This window comes from Homarus americanus, unplaced genomic scaffold (genome assembly GCF_018991925.1).
Source record: "Homarus americanus isolate GMGI-L3 unplaced genomic scaffold, GMGI_Hamer_2.0 scaffold40841, whole genome shotgun sequence".
Taxonomy (NCBI): domain Eukaryota; kingdom Metazoa; phylum Arthropoda; class Malacostraca; order Decapoda; family Nephropidae; genus Homarus; species Homarus americanus.
Window position 1 is genome coordinate 285,931 of NW_024739413.1, and position 16,030 is coordinate 301,960.

At 38.0% G+C, this 16,030-nt stretch overlaps 3 protein-coding genes across 4 annotated transcripts; all 3 read right to left on the minus strand.

Annotated features, from left to right (window-relative positions):
* Nucleotides 1–2,183: 2,183 nt before the first annotated feature.
* On the minus strand, nt 2,184–7,423 carry LOC121874754 (cuticle protein 7-like). Of its 2 annotated transcripts, none has more exons than XM_042379042.1 (5): nt 7,372–7,423; nt 6,873–6,965; nt 6,575–6,712; nt 2,407–2,598; nt 2,184–2,248 (listed from the first exon to the last, which is right to left on the minus strand). In XM_042379042.1, exons 1-5 carry the CDS (start codon nt 7,381–7,383, stop codon nt 2,210–2,212), a joined length of 474 nt encoding a protein of 157 aa, XP_042234976.1. In that variant the 5' UTR covers nt 7,384–7,423; the 3' UTR covers nt 2,184–2,209. The 2 variants fall into 2 exon arrangements, with proteins under 2 accessions (XP_042234976.1, XP_042234977.1); XM_042379043.1 differs by lacking the exons at nt 6,575–6,712; nt 6,873–6,965; nt 7,372–7,423 and adding exons at nt 2,790–2,927; nt 3,083–3,172; nt 3,521–3,558.
* A 2,429-nt stretch (nt 7,424–9,852) lies between these two features.
* Nucleotides 9,853–11,360, minus strand: LOC121874729 (adhesive plaque matrix protein-like). Its single transcript, XM_042379007.1, has 4 exons — nt 11,327–11,360; nt 10,786–10,875; nt 10,494–10,631; nt 9,853–10,248 (listed from the first exon to the last, which is right to left on the minus strand). The coding sequence occupies exons 1-4, from the start codon at nt 11,336–11,338 to the stop codon at nt 9,853–9,855; spliced, it is 636 nt and encodes a 211-aa protein (XP_042234941.1). The 5' UTR covers nt 11,339–11,360.
* Nucleotides 11,361–13,243: 1,883 nt separating this feature from the next.
* LOC121874757 (cuticle protein 7-like) lies at nt 13,244–14,915 on the minus strand. Its single transcript, XM_042379045.1, has 4 exons — nt 14,857–14,915; nt 14,096–14,185; nt 13,855–13,992; nt 13,244–13,655 (listed from the first exon to the last, which is right to left on the minus strand). The coding sequence occupies exons 1-4, from the start codon at nt 14,866–14,868 to the stop codon at nt 13,440–13,442; spliced, it is 456 nt and encodes a 151-aa protein (XP_042234979.1). The 5' UTR covers nt 14,869–14,915; the 3' UTR covers nt 13,244–13,439.
* Nucleotides 14,916–16,030: the final 1,115 nt, after the last annotated feature.

Sequence of the window (16,030 nt, forward strand, 5' to 3'; positions counted from 1 at the left end):
GTTGATATTGAAACAGATTATTTAACCAGAAAAATATACTGAACAATAACAACAATATTGACATGGCTGTGAACCAAGTGAAGGCCTGAGCCCCTTTGGTGGCATCATGCACTGTTGAAGCTACAGCGATTATTTTTGTTGCTTTTACCTTCATCATTGTTATTGAGTGGCGTAGGGAATATCTTAGTTGGGAGTACATAGCTTGGACAAGACCAAATTTGTACAACAGACTGAATGACACTTATACGATATTAAATTTTATTGATTAAATGTATTTCCCATTTCCTCATGTGTAAATGTTATTCACTGTGTACACTTATTGTTATGATACAGCTACAGCTTCCAACAGGTAGATGAATAGAAATTTGATAGTTATATTCTCACACAAAACATTTTCTTATGATAAATAGGGCTTTTGTTTATTTGCTTATAATCTCGCTCCCACCTGTAATTAACATTTTAAGAACCAATTATTTTAGCACGACTGTTTTGTTAATTATGGGACATATAGAAATTATTACTCTGACAATATCTGTGATGACAATATTATAGAAAAATTAAAACTTCACGTCTGTCTTAAGAAATTTTTTTATGATTTTTTTAACCCTTTGAGTACGATGATATTTTGTTAATTGAGTTCAATGGGTTAAGACATCGTACTCAAGGAATATGTCAGTGAACTCAAGAGGTTTAGTCATCTTAACCAGTGAGTTAACATTGTACTGAAAGGAATGCAGTTGATGTATAGTTAAAGAAGTCTCCAGACCCACAGTTTGATATACAGTGTAAGGTGTTTTAAGGTCTTACATATTTTGATATTAAAATGTTTTACTGTGATTAGTATTTCGGCGATAATTTTTTATAAGTCAGAAAATATTTAGCCAAAACTTTAATGCCGTTGGGTTTTGTATCTTTTTTCATAGCTTATTATTAGATACTTCAGATTGGTGTTTGAGAAAGAGAGAGAGAGATTCAAAGTGACTCCTAAACGAGCTAACTTACCACAGTAATTCTGGGCATGTTGTGTCGCTAATGGACAAACTGATATAATTATCTAGCAGGTAAGTCATTGATAATAGTAATGTGAAATCCAAGAGCATTATATGCACAATTTGGCAAACTTGGTATCATTTTGGTGCGTTAGTAGATATCAAGATAAGGTCACGGCTTGCGTTTATACTTGCACGATGCGGTTAAATTAAAGTATAATATGTGTGGTTTTAATGTTTCTAAAGTGGTGGCCAAAATACACATAACTGCATACTTGGATGAGCATAAAAGTCCTTGGGTATACTGCTTAGTGTCTCAGCGGCCACAAAAGTTCTTTACGCGCCTGAAACAACTGCTGGAACGAGTGCTCGAATTGTTTGTCTGCCGATAGATGGCGCTTTAGTGTCTCATTTGAGGTTGGTATAGTTTCGAACAGAAATATAGAGGAACTTTTCTTCGTGACTGACCGGTATTGTGTCTGAACTTGTCCCCATCCTGAGATAATCACTTTGTATATCGTTTTGAGACATTAGCATTCAGACATATCGGTACTTCAATCACTACAATTGATTCATATTATTTTTAAAGCTATTTAATTGGTATAATAATTTTTTTGTGGACTATAATAATAAAATTGAGTCCAGTTCATAGATATTAATAAAGTAGCGAATTATGTGTAAATGGGTTATATAAGAGAGACAAAACACCCCATTGATGATATACATTACAGTCAGTTGTTATTGTTTCTGTTTAAATTTTATACATGTCGACTTGTGTGTGTCATGAAATATTATATTGTATATTCGTGATTGAGAACGTCAATGCATTAATTGAATTACTTGATAGACCAGCGTTATTTTGTAGCATATTACACCAGTTAGGGTTTCTTACATACCTAGCCTTTGAATGTTCAACTGTGATCATTTAAGGAGCTTAACTTTGCCATGCTGTTGAAATCAATAGCTCGAAAACTGTTAACAGGAGATATACAATTATTATAATATAAGATACCGTACTTGTACATTACCTTACTAGTTCTACTCAGCATCGTTATGTCATTAAGTACAGGCACAGCCATCCATGACAGCATATTCGTTTTAGGTGCATACAAAAGTCTTATTTATCTAAGAATCTTTTATTTGGAATATGACCAATACCAATCATGATCTTACAAATGAAGCTGTTTTTTTTTCTTGTTCATTTGGTCGCAGGTGCACTCTTAGCTGTATGAAGGCTGGGGAGGATATGATGGCTGAGGCTGGTAAGATGGCTGAGGCTGGTAAGATGGCTGGGGCTGAGGCTGGTATGATGGCTGATGGCTGGGGCTGATGATGGCTGGGGCTGGGGCTGGTATGATGGCTGGGGCTGGTATGGCTGGGGCTGGTATGATGGCTGGGGCTGGTATGATGGCTGGGCCTGGTATGATGGCTGGGGCTGGTATGATGGCTGGGGCTGGTATGAAGGTTGTGGCTGGTAGGAGGGCTGGGGGTGTCCGTAAGACTGGGGCTTGAAGGTGACGGGGGGACCGTACTTGTGGGGGTACTGAGCTTCACCGTAGTAGTCAACCTGAGCCTGGTAGCCGTTGTAGTGGTCAGCCACGTAGGTCACCTGAGATAAAAAGTACATTTAATAAAGATTAAACATCACGATAAAAGTCGTTTTTGGGATAATCTTTTAAAAGGTTGATTTGCTAGAGTATAGGAAGGAAAGGTCCATATGTATGCAGAAGAGACGACTTTTCAAAAATATATTAATTTTGAATTTTTAAGAGTAAATTGAGAATTTTTTGGTTATTTTACCGTCTGCTTGCGGCCGTCGGGGAGCTGGACGGAGTATGAGCCACGGACAGTGTTTCTGTCAGATTCCTCGTTGTGGCCAAAGTCCGTGCCAGAGTAGTCGTCCTTGACGCCGTACCGGAAGTTGTATGGCATGCCATCCTGGAAGATTATATCGTGGAGTAGTAATATATATTGTAACTGAAAGCTGCAGCAGCAGGGAGGTAGTACTTGTATGCTTATATTTATGAAAATGTTTATAAATTAGTTATCGGTACACTAGTCTTTCTCGACATTAACAGTATAACTTGGCTGACCTGCTTGTACCCGGACTGTTGTTGAGGAGCGGCGTATGAGTCGCTCTGGGCAGCATGAGCCACCCCCACCAACATCACCACCAGGGTCACCTGAGGACAGAACTTGATTATTGGGATTTATATTGACGATTTTATTGCCGTCGCCTATAGAGACTTGTTGCACTTAATATTTTGTGACCACTTAGGATACTTACACAGCATATCGTCACTAAAGGCTGACAAGATGGGACACATTAGGTGTATCTGACACTTATTTTAATGGTTTTTTAATAAAATTGGTTCAAACTGAATACTGTACACACGTTGATAGAGGGAACGTGGAAGCATGTACATTACATCCGTTGAATAACTGAATTCATCATTGTGTTATGTAAAGAAGTTCCGTTTCGTCTATAAATAAATCCGCGCACAAATACACACAAGTATTGCTAAAATTACCTTAGCGATCATACTGATTGTTTCTGTTGTGGCGTCGGAGAAGTGAATGATGTGGAGGAGGGGTTGATGGAGCCTTATATAGTGATGGCGGACCTTGAGGGAGATGTGTGGAGGGTTACAGGGAACCAAATTGTGGAGAGAAATCCGATTATGGGCGTCATGCACTAATGAAGTTGCAACTGTTTTTGTATTTTGTTGATCTTACTTTCATCTTTGTTTTGAATGACGTTGGAAATATTCTAAAAGCATAAAAAACACTCATACATAATTAACTTTTGTTGTTGATGTTTGCTTCTCGTTTCATTATGTGTAATTACTATTGTACTAATTGGAGCAAGACGAATACATAACTAAATTAGTGTCCAGAGAGATTGTATTAGGTCCCGTACTGCATATTTTAAGATCTTAGTTTATGTTCCTATCAAATTGCTTCATTTAAAGTATTTCGGTAATAAGTGATATGTTTGAGCGAGCATATCGGGAAGTTTCAATCTCATGACAGGTAGCGTATGTGTTGATAACCAAATGTTAGATACGTCATATTATTTCTTGAGAGAGAGAGCAATTTACTATTCCGAGATATTTTGTTGTCTGTAATTATAGTAGTCATCAGAAGGCCAATCATAATATAATGAATTCATATGAAGACAAATTATATCATTAATTCATGTTAATATATGACACTATGTTGTGGTCGTAATCGTCTACAATTTTGCGTTAATAGGAAATGATTATACTTCATTAAGAGTAATGCGCCCGACGTCGTCCAGATGTCTGTGGCCCTGTTGTGTGCGGGCCTTTATGTCTAACGTTAAAAATAACGAAAGTACGATGTCTTTTTTGCTCAATGCAGCAGTGGTGAACCGTGGTAGGAAGGTTCTTCTGCTCTCTGATATGATTACATTGAAGGGATCATCTCACGGGTTCAAAGGCGGCACAATACGCGCGCGCGCGCGCTTGTGTGTGTGTGTGTAATAATAATAATAATAATAATAATAATAATAATAATAATAATAATAATAATAATAATAATAATTAACGGTTTATTGAAATAGCTTGGCAGCCAGAAGGCTGAAAATATACAGTTACATATTTGGGGAATGGGTTTCGAATTACAAATAATATACAAGTAACATAAGTGATACAAATAAGATATATAATATAATAACTAGATGGGGAAAAGCTCAAACTACAGTGCATTTCAACATAGTGTGTGTGTGTGTGTGTTCAGCTGCAGAATACCTAAAAAATAGATTTACCGATTTTTATAACGGTTGTAATGTTGCGAGTATGTGTTGCTAGAGGGCGAAATTATTTAAGTTTTAGAGAGGTCAAAGGTCATAATAATGTGAAATTCAAATTAATATTAACACAACATTGTTAACTTGGTGAGGTCAAGGTTACTGTTCAAGCTTTCGCGATGCGATTAAATGATGCAAATCCTGTGTTGTTTTAATGTTTTTAAGCTGGAGAGAAACTACACGGAGGTCTGCACTATTAGATTACGAGTTTGTAAAGTCCTTCGGTCCTCTCTCAGCAACCACAGTCGCAAACAAAAGTTCTTTTACACAGAAGACACCGAATTGCTGGAACGTGTCTCCGAACTGCATTTTTACCAATAGAGAGTGATGCAGTGTCTCATTGGAGTTTGGTTATTTCGAAGAGGTATTGAGAGGAACTTTTCTTCGTGACTTGTATTGTACCTTCAACTTGCCCCCGTCCGAGGAGGATCACTTTACATTATCATCGTATTGTGACTTGTATCATGGTACGGTATCACCCAGACAAACTTCTTTCACTCCACCTCATTACTTTTAAGTCAATTAGTTGGAATATTAATTATTGTTAAAAAATAAATTTACGAACAAATAAAACATATTTCTAGAGTTTACCTTTTAATATAGATAGATTTAAATAACTCTGAACTATATGTAAATAATTTTATATCTTGGTAACAGTGATGACTTCTAGTGATGTATTTCCTTACTTTCAGTTTGTAAAATTTATTGATTTACTTTTTTCAATTATTTTATTTCATCGACTAATGGGGTCCTGAAATACTAAAATTTATTATTGTGGTTGACATCTTTCATACACTTGGTTACAGTTGCTGAAAGGTAAACCGTGTTAGGCAGGGAGACATTAACGTTTTCTAGCTTATACTTATTTATTTATAGTGCCCCTTACTACGCCTGACCATGGTTCTCTAAGTATTGATCAATTAAAAGGCTTCTCTTAAAAAGTTTGTCATATCAGTATCTCGAGAACTAACCCGTAAATTTTAACACTGTGAGTGATGATTGGTTCCATTTGGTTTTATTCACAAATCTTACTCCCAATATTAATATGGGTTTAGTGTTGATACAGTTATTCACAATATTGTATTAGTTTATGGTGTAAAATCAAACTTAGTTATATTTTGTATGCTTTTATTATAACCTTGATCTTGGGATTTTTTTCGTGCATTAGGTCGCTGTTGGATTTCTAGTGGTATGAAGGCTGGGTTGTGTATGAAGGCTGGGGCGTGTATGAAGGCTGGGTTGTGTATGAAGGCTGGGGTGTGTATGAAGGCTGGGGTGTGTATGAAGGCTGGGGTGTGTATGAAGGCTGGGGTGTGTATGGGGTGTATGGCTGTATGAAGGCTGGGGTGTGTATGAAGGCTGGGGTGTGTATGAAGGGGGGTGTGTATGAAGACTGGGGTGTGTATGAGGGCTGGGGGTGGCCATAAGACTGGGGCTTGAAGGTGGCGGGGGAACCGTACTCGTGGGGGTACTGAGCCTCGCCGTAGTACTCAACCTGAGCCTGATAGCCGTTGTAGTGGTCAGCCACGTAGGTCACCTGAGGTACAAAGGACTTGTAATACAATATAAAAATCATGATGAAACGTTTCTATGATAATCAAGTTGATGTTAAATTTGAAGGAGCCACATGTGTGCAGAGGACAAGGATTTTTCCAAATACATCTTTGTAAATAGCTCAAGTTAAATTTATCCCAGTCAAGTTTTGTAGCTGTTTCATATAAGTATAGTTTCGATAAAGTTTCGGTCTAATTACCGTCTGCTTACGGCCGTCGGGGAGCTGGACGGTGTAGGAGCCCCGAACAGTGTTTCCGTCAGAGACCTCGTTGTGACCAAAGTCAGTACCAGAGTAGTCGTCCTTGACGCCGTACTGGAAGTTGTATGGCATGCCATCCTGGAAGATTGTGTAATGGATCAGTAATGTGTATTGTACTGCTCCACCTGATGTTATACAAAACACTGCTCATAATTTGTAAAGTACATTTAAATTTTCACGTTTTTGTACGAGATGTCAGTCATGTTTAGCTATAACACTATATTATTACTTTACTGACCTGCTTGTACCCGGACTGTTGTTGAGGAGCGGTGTAGGAGTCGCGCTGGGCAGCGAGAGCCACTCCCACCATCACCAACACCACCACGGCCACCTGAGGACAGAACTTTGATTAGTGGGTTTTATATAAAGAAATTTTAGAGCCACCTCTCATAAGCTTGATCCTTTACATCCTCTTGAGACTTTTCGTAAATTTTATGATCATTATTGTATCACCTACTCAAGCTTCTCTGACCTCGTCATTTAACATTATGAGGACGAGACGTACAGTACAGTAGGTGGTACGCACTTCGTTTGGATAGCGTTGGAGCTCATTGAGCTTAACGTTTTACTAATAATTTCGCATTAAAATTCGTAACTTGAAGGCTGGAACGTGGAACACATTAATTCACTCGTCAGTAATTATGACATTTTATGTAAAGAAGATACTTGTAACAGTATCTTAAACTTTTATATTTTAATATGATCATCCACAAACACACACGTGTTGCTAGAAATACCTTAGCGATCATACTGATTGTTTCTGTTGAGGTGTCGGAGAAGAGAATGATGTGGTGGAGGAGTTGATGGAGCCTTATATAGTGACGGTGGACCTTGACGGAGATGTGTGGAGGGTCAGCACTGTAGACTGTGGGGGGCACGAGGAGCCAAATTGTGGAGAGAAACCCACTTAGGGGCGTCATGCACTATTGAAGTTACAACTGTTTTTTTTTTATTTTGATGCATTTACTTTCATCTTTGCTTTTGAATGACATTGGAAATATTTCACGTGTGGCATCTGTACTCAACTTTGATTAAATCAGTGGAAGATTGGATTTGTACAACACAAATCACTCTTGGATTTATCCTTTTTTGATGAAATTTATTCCTTAATTCATCAAAAGTGATTAACTTATTTGTTCATATAATGTTGTTGTACCATTACAGCTTCAACAAGGCAAATAATTATAGTAAAAGTTTAAATTTTTACATGAGGAACCTACATATTGTATAGTAGGCCTATATATGTTTGTTAATCACATCTGCTTCTTCTCTTGTTGCTAATTATACGATGGAGTTTAAGGTATTGTCCATGAAAATAGATACTTGCTTTTGCTGCTTTGATTCCCAATTAGTTGAAGTTGTACAAATTGGTGCCGCTAGAACTTTGTTGTCTGTTTTAGGAAATTGTGAAAGAACTCACACGTGTCGGGCACTTTACTGCAGTACTTAAGTAATTTTAGCACGGGGAGAAAATGTATGTTTATTATGTAAATACAGTTCTACGTTTTGATGTTTTGAATTATGTTAATAACAAAACTACAGCTTTTGAGTTGGTAAAGAATTCACGAGTAGTTATGTGTTTTAGTTTTTCTTGATTTGACTTATTAGTAGTGTAAGAACATTTAGTCACTTAACACAGCCCAGTGAGTGAGATGTATCCATTTCCTCATACTGGATTATATTGTACGTAAGATTTGTTATATAATATTCAGACATTGTTGTTCACTGGAATATGAGTTAACAAACATATCAGCTTTGTTCATGCATATAAACAATCTTACAATAGGTTTTATCGTGTTCGTGCCCCTTGAAGCTTATATATGCGATTATTCTAATGGGCATTGTCTTGACATTCTTTATATAACGTATATACAATGTTTATATTCATTTTTCTACGAGTTAATAAGAAAAGGAAAATTAGAGTTGGACATAATTTTATCTGATTATTTTATTGTCACAGCGCCTTACCTAATACACTTATTGTTTTCTAATTGACCCAAGCAGTGATGTGCATTTATTAAGACAATCTATCTCGGAATAGGATTTACCTGTATTATAAAAGTTTGGCAGATTAACATGAGGATCAGAGGACGAGGTGAATTTGTGTGGTGCGACTGAATGATGGAAGGTTAAAGGTCAGCGTGAGGTCAGGGTCACCGATGATCAAGGTTCTGCTGTAACATAAAATGAGGAAAGATTGTGTCTTTCAGTGTTCGTTAGCGGGAGTTAGAAATATAGAGACATTACTTGAGAAAAGTACTAGTTTGAGAAATCCCTCGTCCCGGGTGTCTCAACAGGTAGGATATTGTCCCCTCCAAGTGGATAGTTATTTGATTACTCTAACGCTGACCCAGCTCAAGAGTAGACAGCTGCTAGACTGACTTTACTTATATAGTTCATGTGTTCACACCAGACTTGAATTTATTTCATAGTTCATGAGTTGTCAGCACAATGACTGATTTCACTAATCCTGCAGTTCAGTTTTTGTATATGATTTTCGTCAGTACAGTCTACAGATATATAATATAGAGATACCGTCAGTACTATCAACATTATTTAGCTCAATATTTAGATGTTTAAATTTTCCGGGAAGAACTTTTTAGCTATAAAAAAAGTCATTATTTGTTTAGTTATTCCAGTATGTGCATAAGCTTCAAGAATATAAATTTTCAACCTTTTTATTTTACACATGCCAACTGTACTTTATCATGGAATGTTAAATCGTATTCTCTTAATGATTTTTATGTAGCTACCTGGTGTAGTATATTACACCAGTTAATGTACTTATAATACTTAATTCGTCTAGTCCTGTAAAGCCCAAATGGTTTGTTTTAAGAATCTATACGTGAAAGCTGCCGATATAATTTTTAAAACTATTCACTGTAAATATAAACTTGTTATGTTAAGAAATTTGCATCATCTCATTCATCATCCTTTACCTGTAGTGTAATTAGTTATGCTTTGACTCAGGCTTCACGTTGTTTTTATTTGGGCTGATGGAAAGATTTGTTTTATATAATAATGATTTTATTTAATATCATGTTAGGGAGATCACTTGTTTTTCTCGTTCGAACGGTCGCTGGATCTCGTACCTTCTAGTTGTATGAGGGCTGGGGTGTGTATGAAGGCTGGGGCTGGGGTGTGTATGAAGGCTGGGGCGTGTATGAAGGCTGGGGCTGGGGTGTGTATGAAGGCTGGGGCTGGGGTGTGTATGAAGGCTATGAAGGCTGGGGTTGGGGTGTGTATGAAGGATGAGGCTGGTATGAGGGCTGGGGTGTGTAAGGCTGAGGCTGGTATGAGGCTGAGGTGTGTATGAAGGCTGAGGTGTGTGTATGGCTGGGGCTGGTAAGAGGGTTGGGGCTGGTATGGGGCTGGGGTGTGTAAGGCTGGGGCTGGTAAGAGGGTTGGGGCTGGTATGAGGGCTGGGGCTGGTATGAGGGCTGGGGTGTGTATGAAGGCTGGGGCTGGTAAGAGGGTTGGGGCTGGTATGAAGGCTGGCCATAAGACTGGGGCTTGAAGGTGACGGGGGGACCGTACTCGTGGGGGTACTGAGCCTCACCGTAGTACTCAACCTGAGCCTGGTAGCCGTTGTAGTGGTCAGCCACGTAGGTCACCTGAGATACATAAATGATCAGAATTAAATATAAAATCACAATATACTTATTGCAAGTAGATATAAAAAGTAGTCATAGATGTGAAGAAAAGAGTCCTATGTGCTCGAGATTGATTTTACAAATTACACATTTGTGAGAACATTTTAATATTTCTCATTGATCCAAGTAGTTGGTTTTGTTACAGTTGTGGTTACTATTGTATTTTTATTGCCATTATTAGTATGATAATTTTTCTGTCAACTTACCGCCTGTTTGCGGCCGTCGGGGAGCTGGACGGTGTAGGAGCCCCGGACAGTGTTTCCGTCAGATTCCTCGTTGTGACCAAAATCACTGCCAGAGTAGTCGTCCTTGACGCCGTACTGGAAGTTGTAGGGCATGCCATCCTGGAAGATTACGTAATGGAATAACTATTATATATTGTAATTTTGTGCTCCAACTTTTATTATACAGTACTTTAGTACATGTATTAGACTTTTACACTATCTGTGTATTAGGTCTCGGCCTTCAGCTGGAACAAATTATTGTAACTTGGCTGACCTGCTTGTACCCGGACTGTTGTTGAGGAGCGGCGTATGAGTTGCGCTGGGCGGCGAGAGCCACCCCCACCAACACCACCACCAGGGTCACCTGAGGACAGAACTTGAATAATGAATGTTGCAAAAGAAATTTAAGACCTCCGCCTGTAAGCTTGATTCTTGTATGCTCTAGACTCTAGAATGATCATACAAGTACAAGTCTCTAGAGTCTAGACTCTAGAGACTTGTACTTAATATTTTGAGGCCAATATGAAACACATCAGTTCTCGGAACGTCAGTTCTTTTAACAGTGACAGGAAACGCAGGTGTAGCTAACTTTTTCTGGGACTAGAGTTCAACCTTATTCATTTTAACGACATATCAGTAATTTAAGGTTAAACTATATATCCACCTGGATGGTTCGTTTATGGTACACTTTGTATTTATCCGTGAAATGACTAAATTCATCGTATTTTATGTAAAGTTCCGGCAGTATTACCTCGAGCCTTTTCACTATATATTAATCAAATAATTCACAAGCACACACGTGTTGCTAGAAATACCTTAGCGATCATACTGATTGTTTCTGTTGAGGTGTCGGAGAAGAGAATGATGTGGAGGAGGGGTTGATGGAGCCTTATATAGTGATGGTGGACCTTGAGGGAGATGTGTGAAGGGTCAGCGCTCTGTAGACTGTGGGGGGCACGAGGAGCCAAATTGTGGAGAGAAACCCACTTAGGGGCGTCATGCAGTATTGAAGTTACAACTGTTTGCTCATTTTTGTTGTCTTTAGCTTCATTATCGTTCTTGAATGACGTTGGAAATATTCCAACTGTTTAGATTAATGGAAGATTGGATTTGTGTAACGAAAACTCGCATTCACTCTTAATTTATTGATGAGGATTATTTCCAACTTGATTATTTGTGAGTCGTCTGTTGTGTACACTTACTGCTATGATGCCACCGGGACCTCAACAGATTAAATTACGTAGAAATATAATGATTACATTCACACACGTAGAATACTTTTTGTTGCGTTAATTAAGACATTTGCCTGTCTGTGCATTTGCTGATATATATATGCTTCAATATTGTTTAGTTATTATTAATTGAAATGGTACAAACTGACATGACCTTCAGCGTCCTTATATTAGGAATATGTTAAAGGAATATATAAATGTCTGACACACAGTTGCCTTTTCCTTGAAGTTTCAATAAGGGAATAGATAATAAGTTCTTGTCATACATTGTTTCAGTATTTAGTTTGTTTGTCTCCAGTTACACCGAAGATGAGTCCTGTCAGCCATAAAGAATTTTTTGAAGTAGGAAGCTGGAACTTGGATACGGCAGAGACTTTTTTTTGGCGGGTGGTGGGGGGGGGAGGCATAGGGCTTTGAACATAGAACCTTTCATTACTCGTTTTTATTTTAAATTAATTTGATAATAACAAGTGTGTTTTCGTGTTTTTGTAATTTAACTTATTAGTAGTTTAAATATATCTTGGACATTTTTAATACAACCTATTGGCTTCCAACAGTCTCCATATTCCAATATTAGATTGCCATATATAGATTTAATTGTTGAGGGTGTGCGAGCGCGCACGCGGCTGTACGTATTTTTTTATATAGTATTCAGACGTTGTTGTCGGCTGGAGTATGGGTTATCAAACATAACAGTATTGTTCGTGCTTGTGAAAACTAACTTAAAATAGGTTATACTATATTCCAACTTGTTAAAATCGTGTTCGTGTCCCTTGAAGCTTTTACTGTGGATGTAAGTCTCCTAATGGACATTGTCTTGACATTCTTTATATATATATATATATATATATATATATATATATATATATATATATATATATATATATATATAATTCCTCAACCATACACGCACACAGTGTTTACCTGTATTTTATTTACCAATGATGCTATTGGAATATCAGTCTGCATTAGAAATAAATATTATGAGTATTACCATTATTTATTAATTTCACAGCGGTGTAGGTGGCTTGTGTGTTCACGTGCCTTTCTGTATATAAAATATCTGTTAAAGCAGGTTTATATATTAAAGCTTGGCACGTTAATTGCTTGTTAGCTGAGGATAATATGATCAAAATTTAAAGAAAATGGGTAACTGTTGTAGGCAATATTAAGGTCACAAGGTGAGGTCACATAGTATATAGTGCAACTAAATGCTACAGTTTTGGTGTGACAGGACGTTAAAGGTCACGGTCTCCGATGAAGCTTGTGCTGGGTAATTACGCGATGAAAATATTTACTTCATTGTTTTTAAACTGTCAGGAGAAATAGAGATTTTATAACTAGACTACAAACTTGATAAATTCCTGGTTATTGGTGTGTAATAAGGTAGTGTTGTCTCCGTTCAGGTAGGTTACCGAGTGATTATTTCTTCACCATAACCGGAATTTTGATTAAACTGCTTACGTGAATGTGGGTCTTATAATGATAATAAAGAAGTAATTATTGTGAATGTAGTTTATTTTATTAAATATTCATAAAAGCCTGGACAAAAGATAGCATTGTTTTTAACCCCTTGGCTGCGGGAGGTTACCTTAAGCCGAATAAAATCGTCTGGCGGTAGTAAATGGTGAGTGTGGGAATTGCAGCAAAAGGGTTAAAGTTCGATTTTCATTATTGTGATGGAGTTTACACAGATTTAATTATATGAGGGCTGAGGGGGCTGGTAAGAAGGCCTGGGTGTGTATGAGGGCTGGGGCTGGTAGGAAGGCTGGGGCGTGTATGAAGTCTGGGGCTGGCCATAGGACTGGGGCTTGAAGGTGACGGGGGGACCGAACTCGTAGGGGTACTGAGCCTCGCCGTAGTACTCAACCTCAGCCCGGTAGCCGCCGGAGTGGTCTGCCACGTAGGTCACCTGTTGTGTACAAGATTTTTTTAGTGATGTTTGTATTATAGTTTAATCCTACTCGTGTATACATATATATATATATATATATATATATATATATATATATATATATATATATACACATACGCGCACACACACGCACTGTATATGGGTGTAATACGTGTTTTCATAGATAGAAACAAACACGAGCAATTAAATGCCTTACCGTCTGCTTGCGGCCGTCGGGGAGCTGGACAGTGTAGGAGCCCTGGACAGTATTTCCGTCAGATTCTTCATTGTGACCAAAGTCAGTACCAGAGTAGTCGTCCTGGACGCCGTACTGGAAGTTGTATGGCATGCCATCCTGAAAGAGTGTTTTGGAGCTTAAATTTGTAGCTTTTGAAACACTATAATTTTTTAACATCATAATAATTCCTTTTTGACAGAAAATATGACTGGTGACTGACCTGCTTGTACTGAGGTGTTGGGGCGGCGTACTGGTTATGCTGAGGAGAGGCGAGAGTCACGCCCACCATCACCACCACCACTAGGGCCACCTTTGGGGGACAAGACTTGATTATTTCACATTGTTATGCCCCGCCATATGCCGGAGGGCATTAAGTGTTTGCTATCTAAGTCCGTCCATATTTCCGTACAACACAGTTTCTTCGCTGTGAAATCATCTCGAAGGATTTCACTGGAAAGATTCTTAGTCTTTTTAAAAAAAGATGTGGAGTGATTTTTGATGTATATTCTTGTAATACGAGTCTCTTTGGGGGATTTTATATATTCAGCTTATATTGTCTTTTCAGCTTTTATAAGGACGAACATATTTTATATAAAAAAGTTATAATGAGTTGTATTCAGGATTTTGTGGCGAGCACATGATTACATCCCATGTATGGTTGTCTTGTCACGCACTATTCTTAGAAAAAATTTAATAGTAGTAGTTCAGTGGACCTGAAGTCACTTTATCATAGACTGTGACACGTTAGAGTTCTGACCGACTCTTTATTATTGTGGCTGTGGGGTTAAGGTCCTGTTATTGGTTATAGTTGAAGCTGAATTTCAAGCAAACACCGACTCTACTGTGGTTAATGGTACACGGAACTCATTATGTGGCAACTCGGTAAACTGAAGTTAACGTGATGCATGAAAAATAAATTAATCAGAATATTTGATATTATTAATTTGTTTACTGACACATAACAAGCGTGAGGACAGGTACCTTAGCGATCATGATGGTTGTTTCTGTAGTCGAGTGAAAGAAGAGAGTGATGTAGAGGGAAGGTTAGTGGAGCCTTATATACTGTGGTGATAGTTATGGTGGGCCTTGAGGAAGATGTGTGTAGGGTCATCACTCCTGCAGATTGTGGGTGGGAGCGCCGCGGGGAGCCATATTGTGGATAGAAAATAACAACAACTAACACTTACGGTCGTCATGCAACGTGGAATCTATAATAGTTGGAGTATTTTAGTTGTTTTGATCTTCATGGTAGTTCTTGTGTTGTAGAAAGTTATTCCACTCGGAGCTACAACATGTATCAGTGAAATAACAGTGTTCATAGTTTGTATTGGTGGGTCCCCTTATTTACCTTGTTTTAAGTTTTTTGTTTTTTTCGAAGTAGCACCTCGGTCACAGAAACCAGATACGCATTACAGGTCTTTGTTTATGTTTACTTAATTTAATTTGTATACTTTGCTGTGTATGTTTAAACGTTGTTTTGTCTCTATGCTGGTTCACTTGTGTATACTCTCTCTCTCTCTCTCTCTCTCTCTCTCTCTCTCTCTCTCTCTCTCTCTCTCTCTCTCTCTCTCTCTCTACACTATTGTAATATATTAATGTTTTTCTTAAGTTTACTAAATTCTAATAATAAATTTACATATCTTTTATCTTTACAGGTACGTGGTGCAGTTATCAGAGCCCCGGCGTGACACAGGGTAATGTACAGCAATAATTAGTAGTGACTTGGTGGTAACGTCTAATGTACTGAAGGAGCAGGAATTGGGGGAGGTATTGACCAGTTGTCTCCGCCTATACCGTCCAGTAATAAGACGGGTGACTTAACATGGCAGTACCTAAGGACACTGTGGGGATGTAAAGCTGACTGGTTCCATGTGGTTAATTTTAGGTGATTCACTCCTAGAGTACAGGTACGGTGACATTAGTCTCACTCGAGGGGTTTACTCATCTTCCAAGATAAATGTGAGTATTAAGGTAAATACAACTATTGCTACTAGTAATAATGTTATTACTAATTTTCGTAATAATACTAACGCTGATAAACTGATAGTATCAATAATAATAATTATATTGATGGTGGGCATTGCAATAGTGGTAACAATAATTCAGTGTACAGTGTTTGATATGAGTTATTTGTGTCAGCCGCGGGTGAAACAGT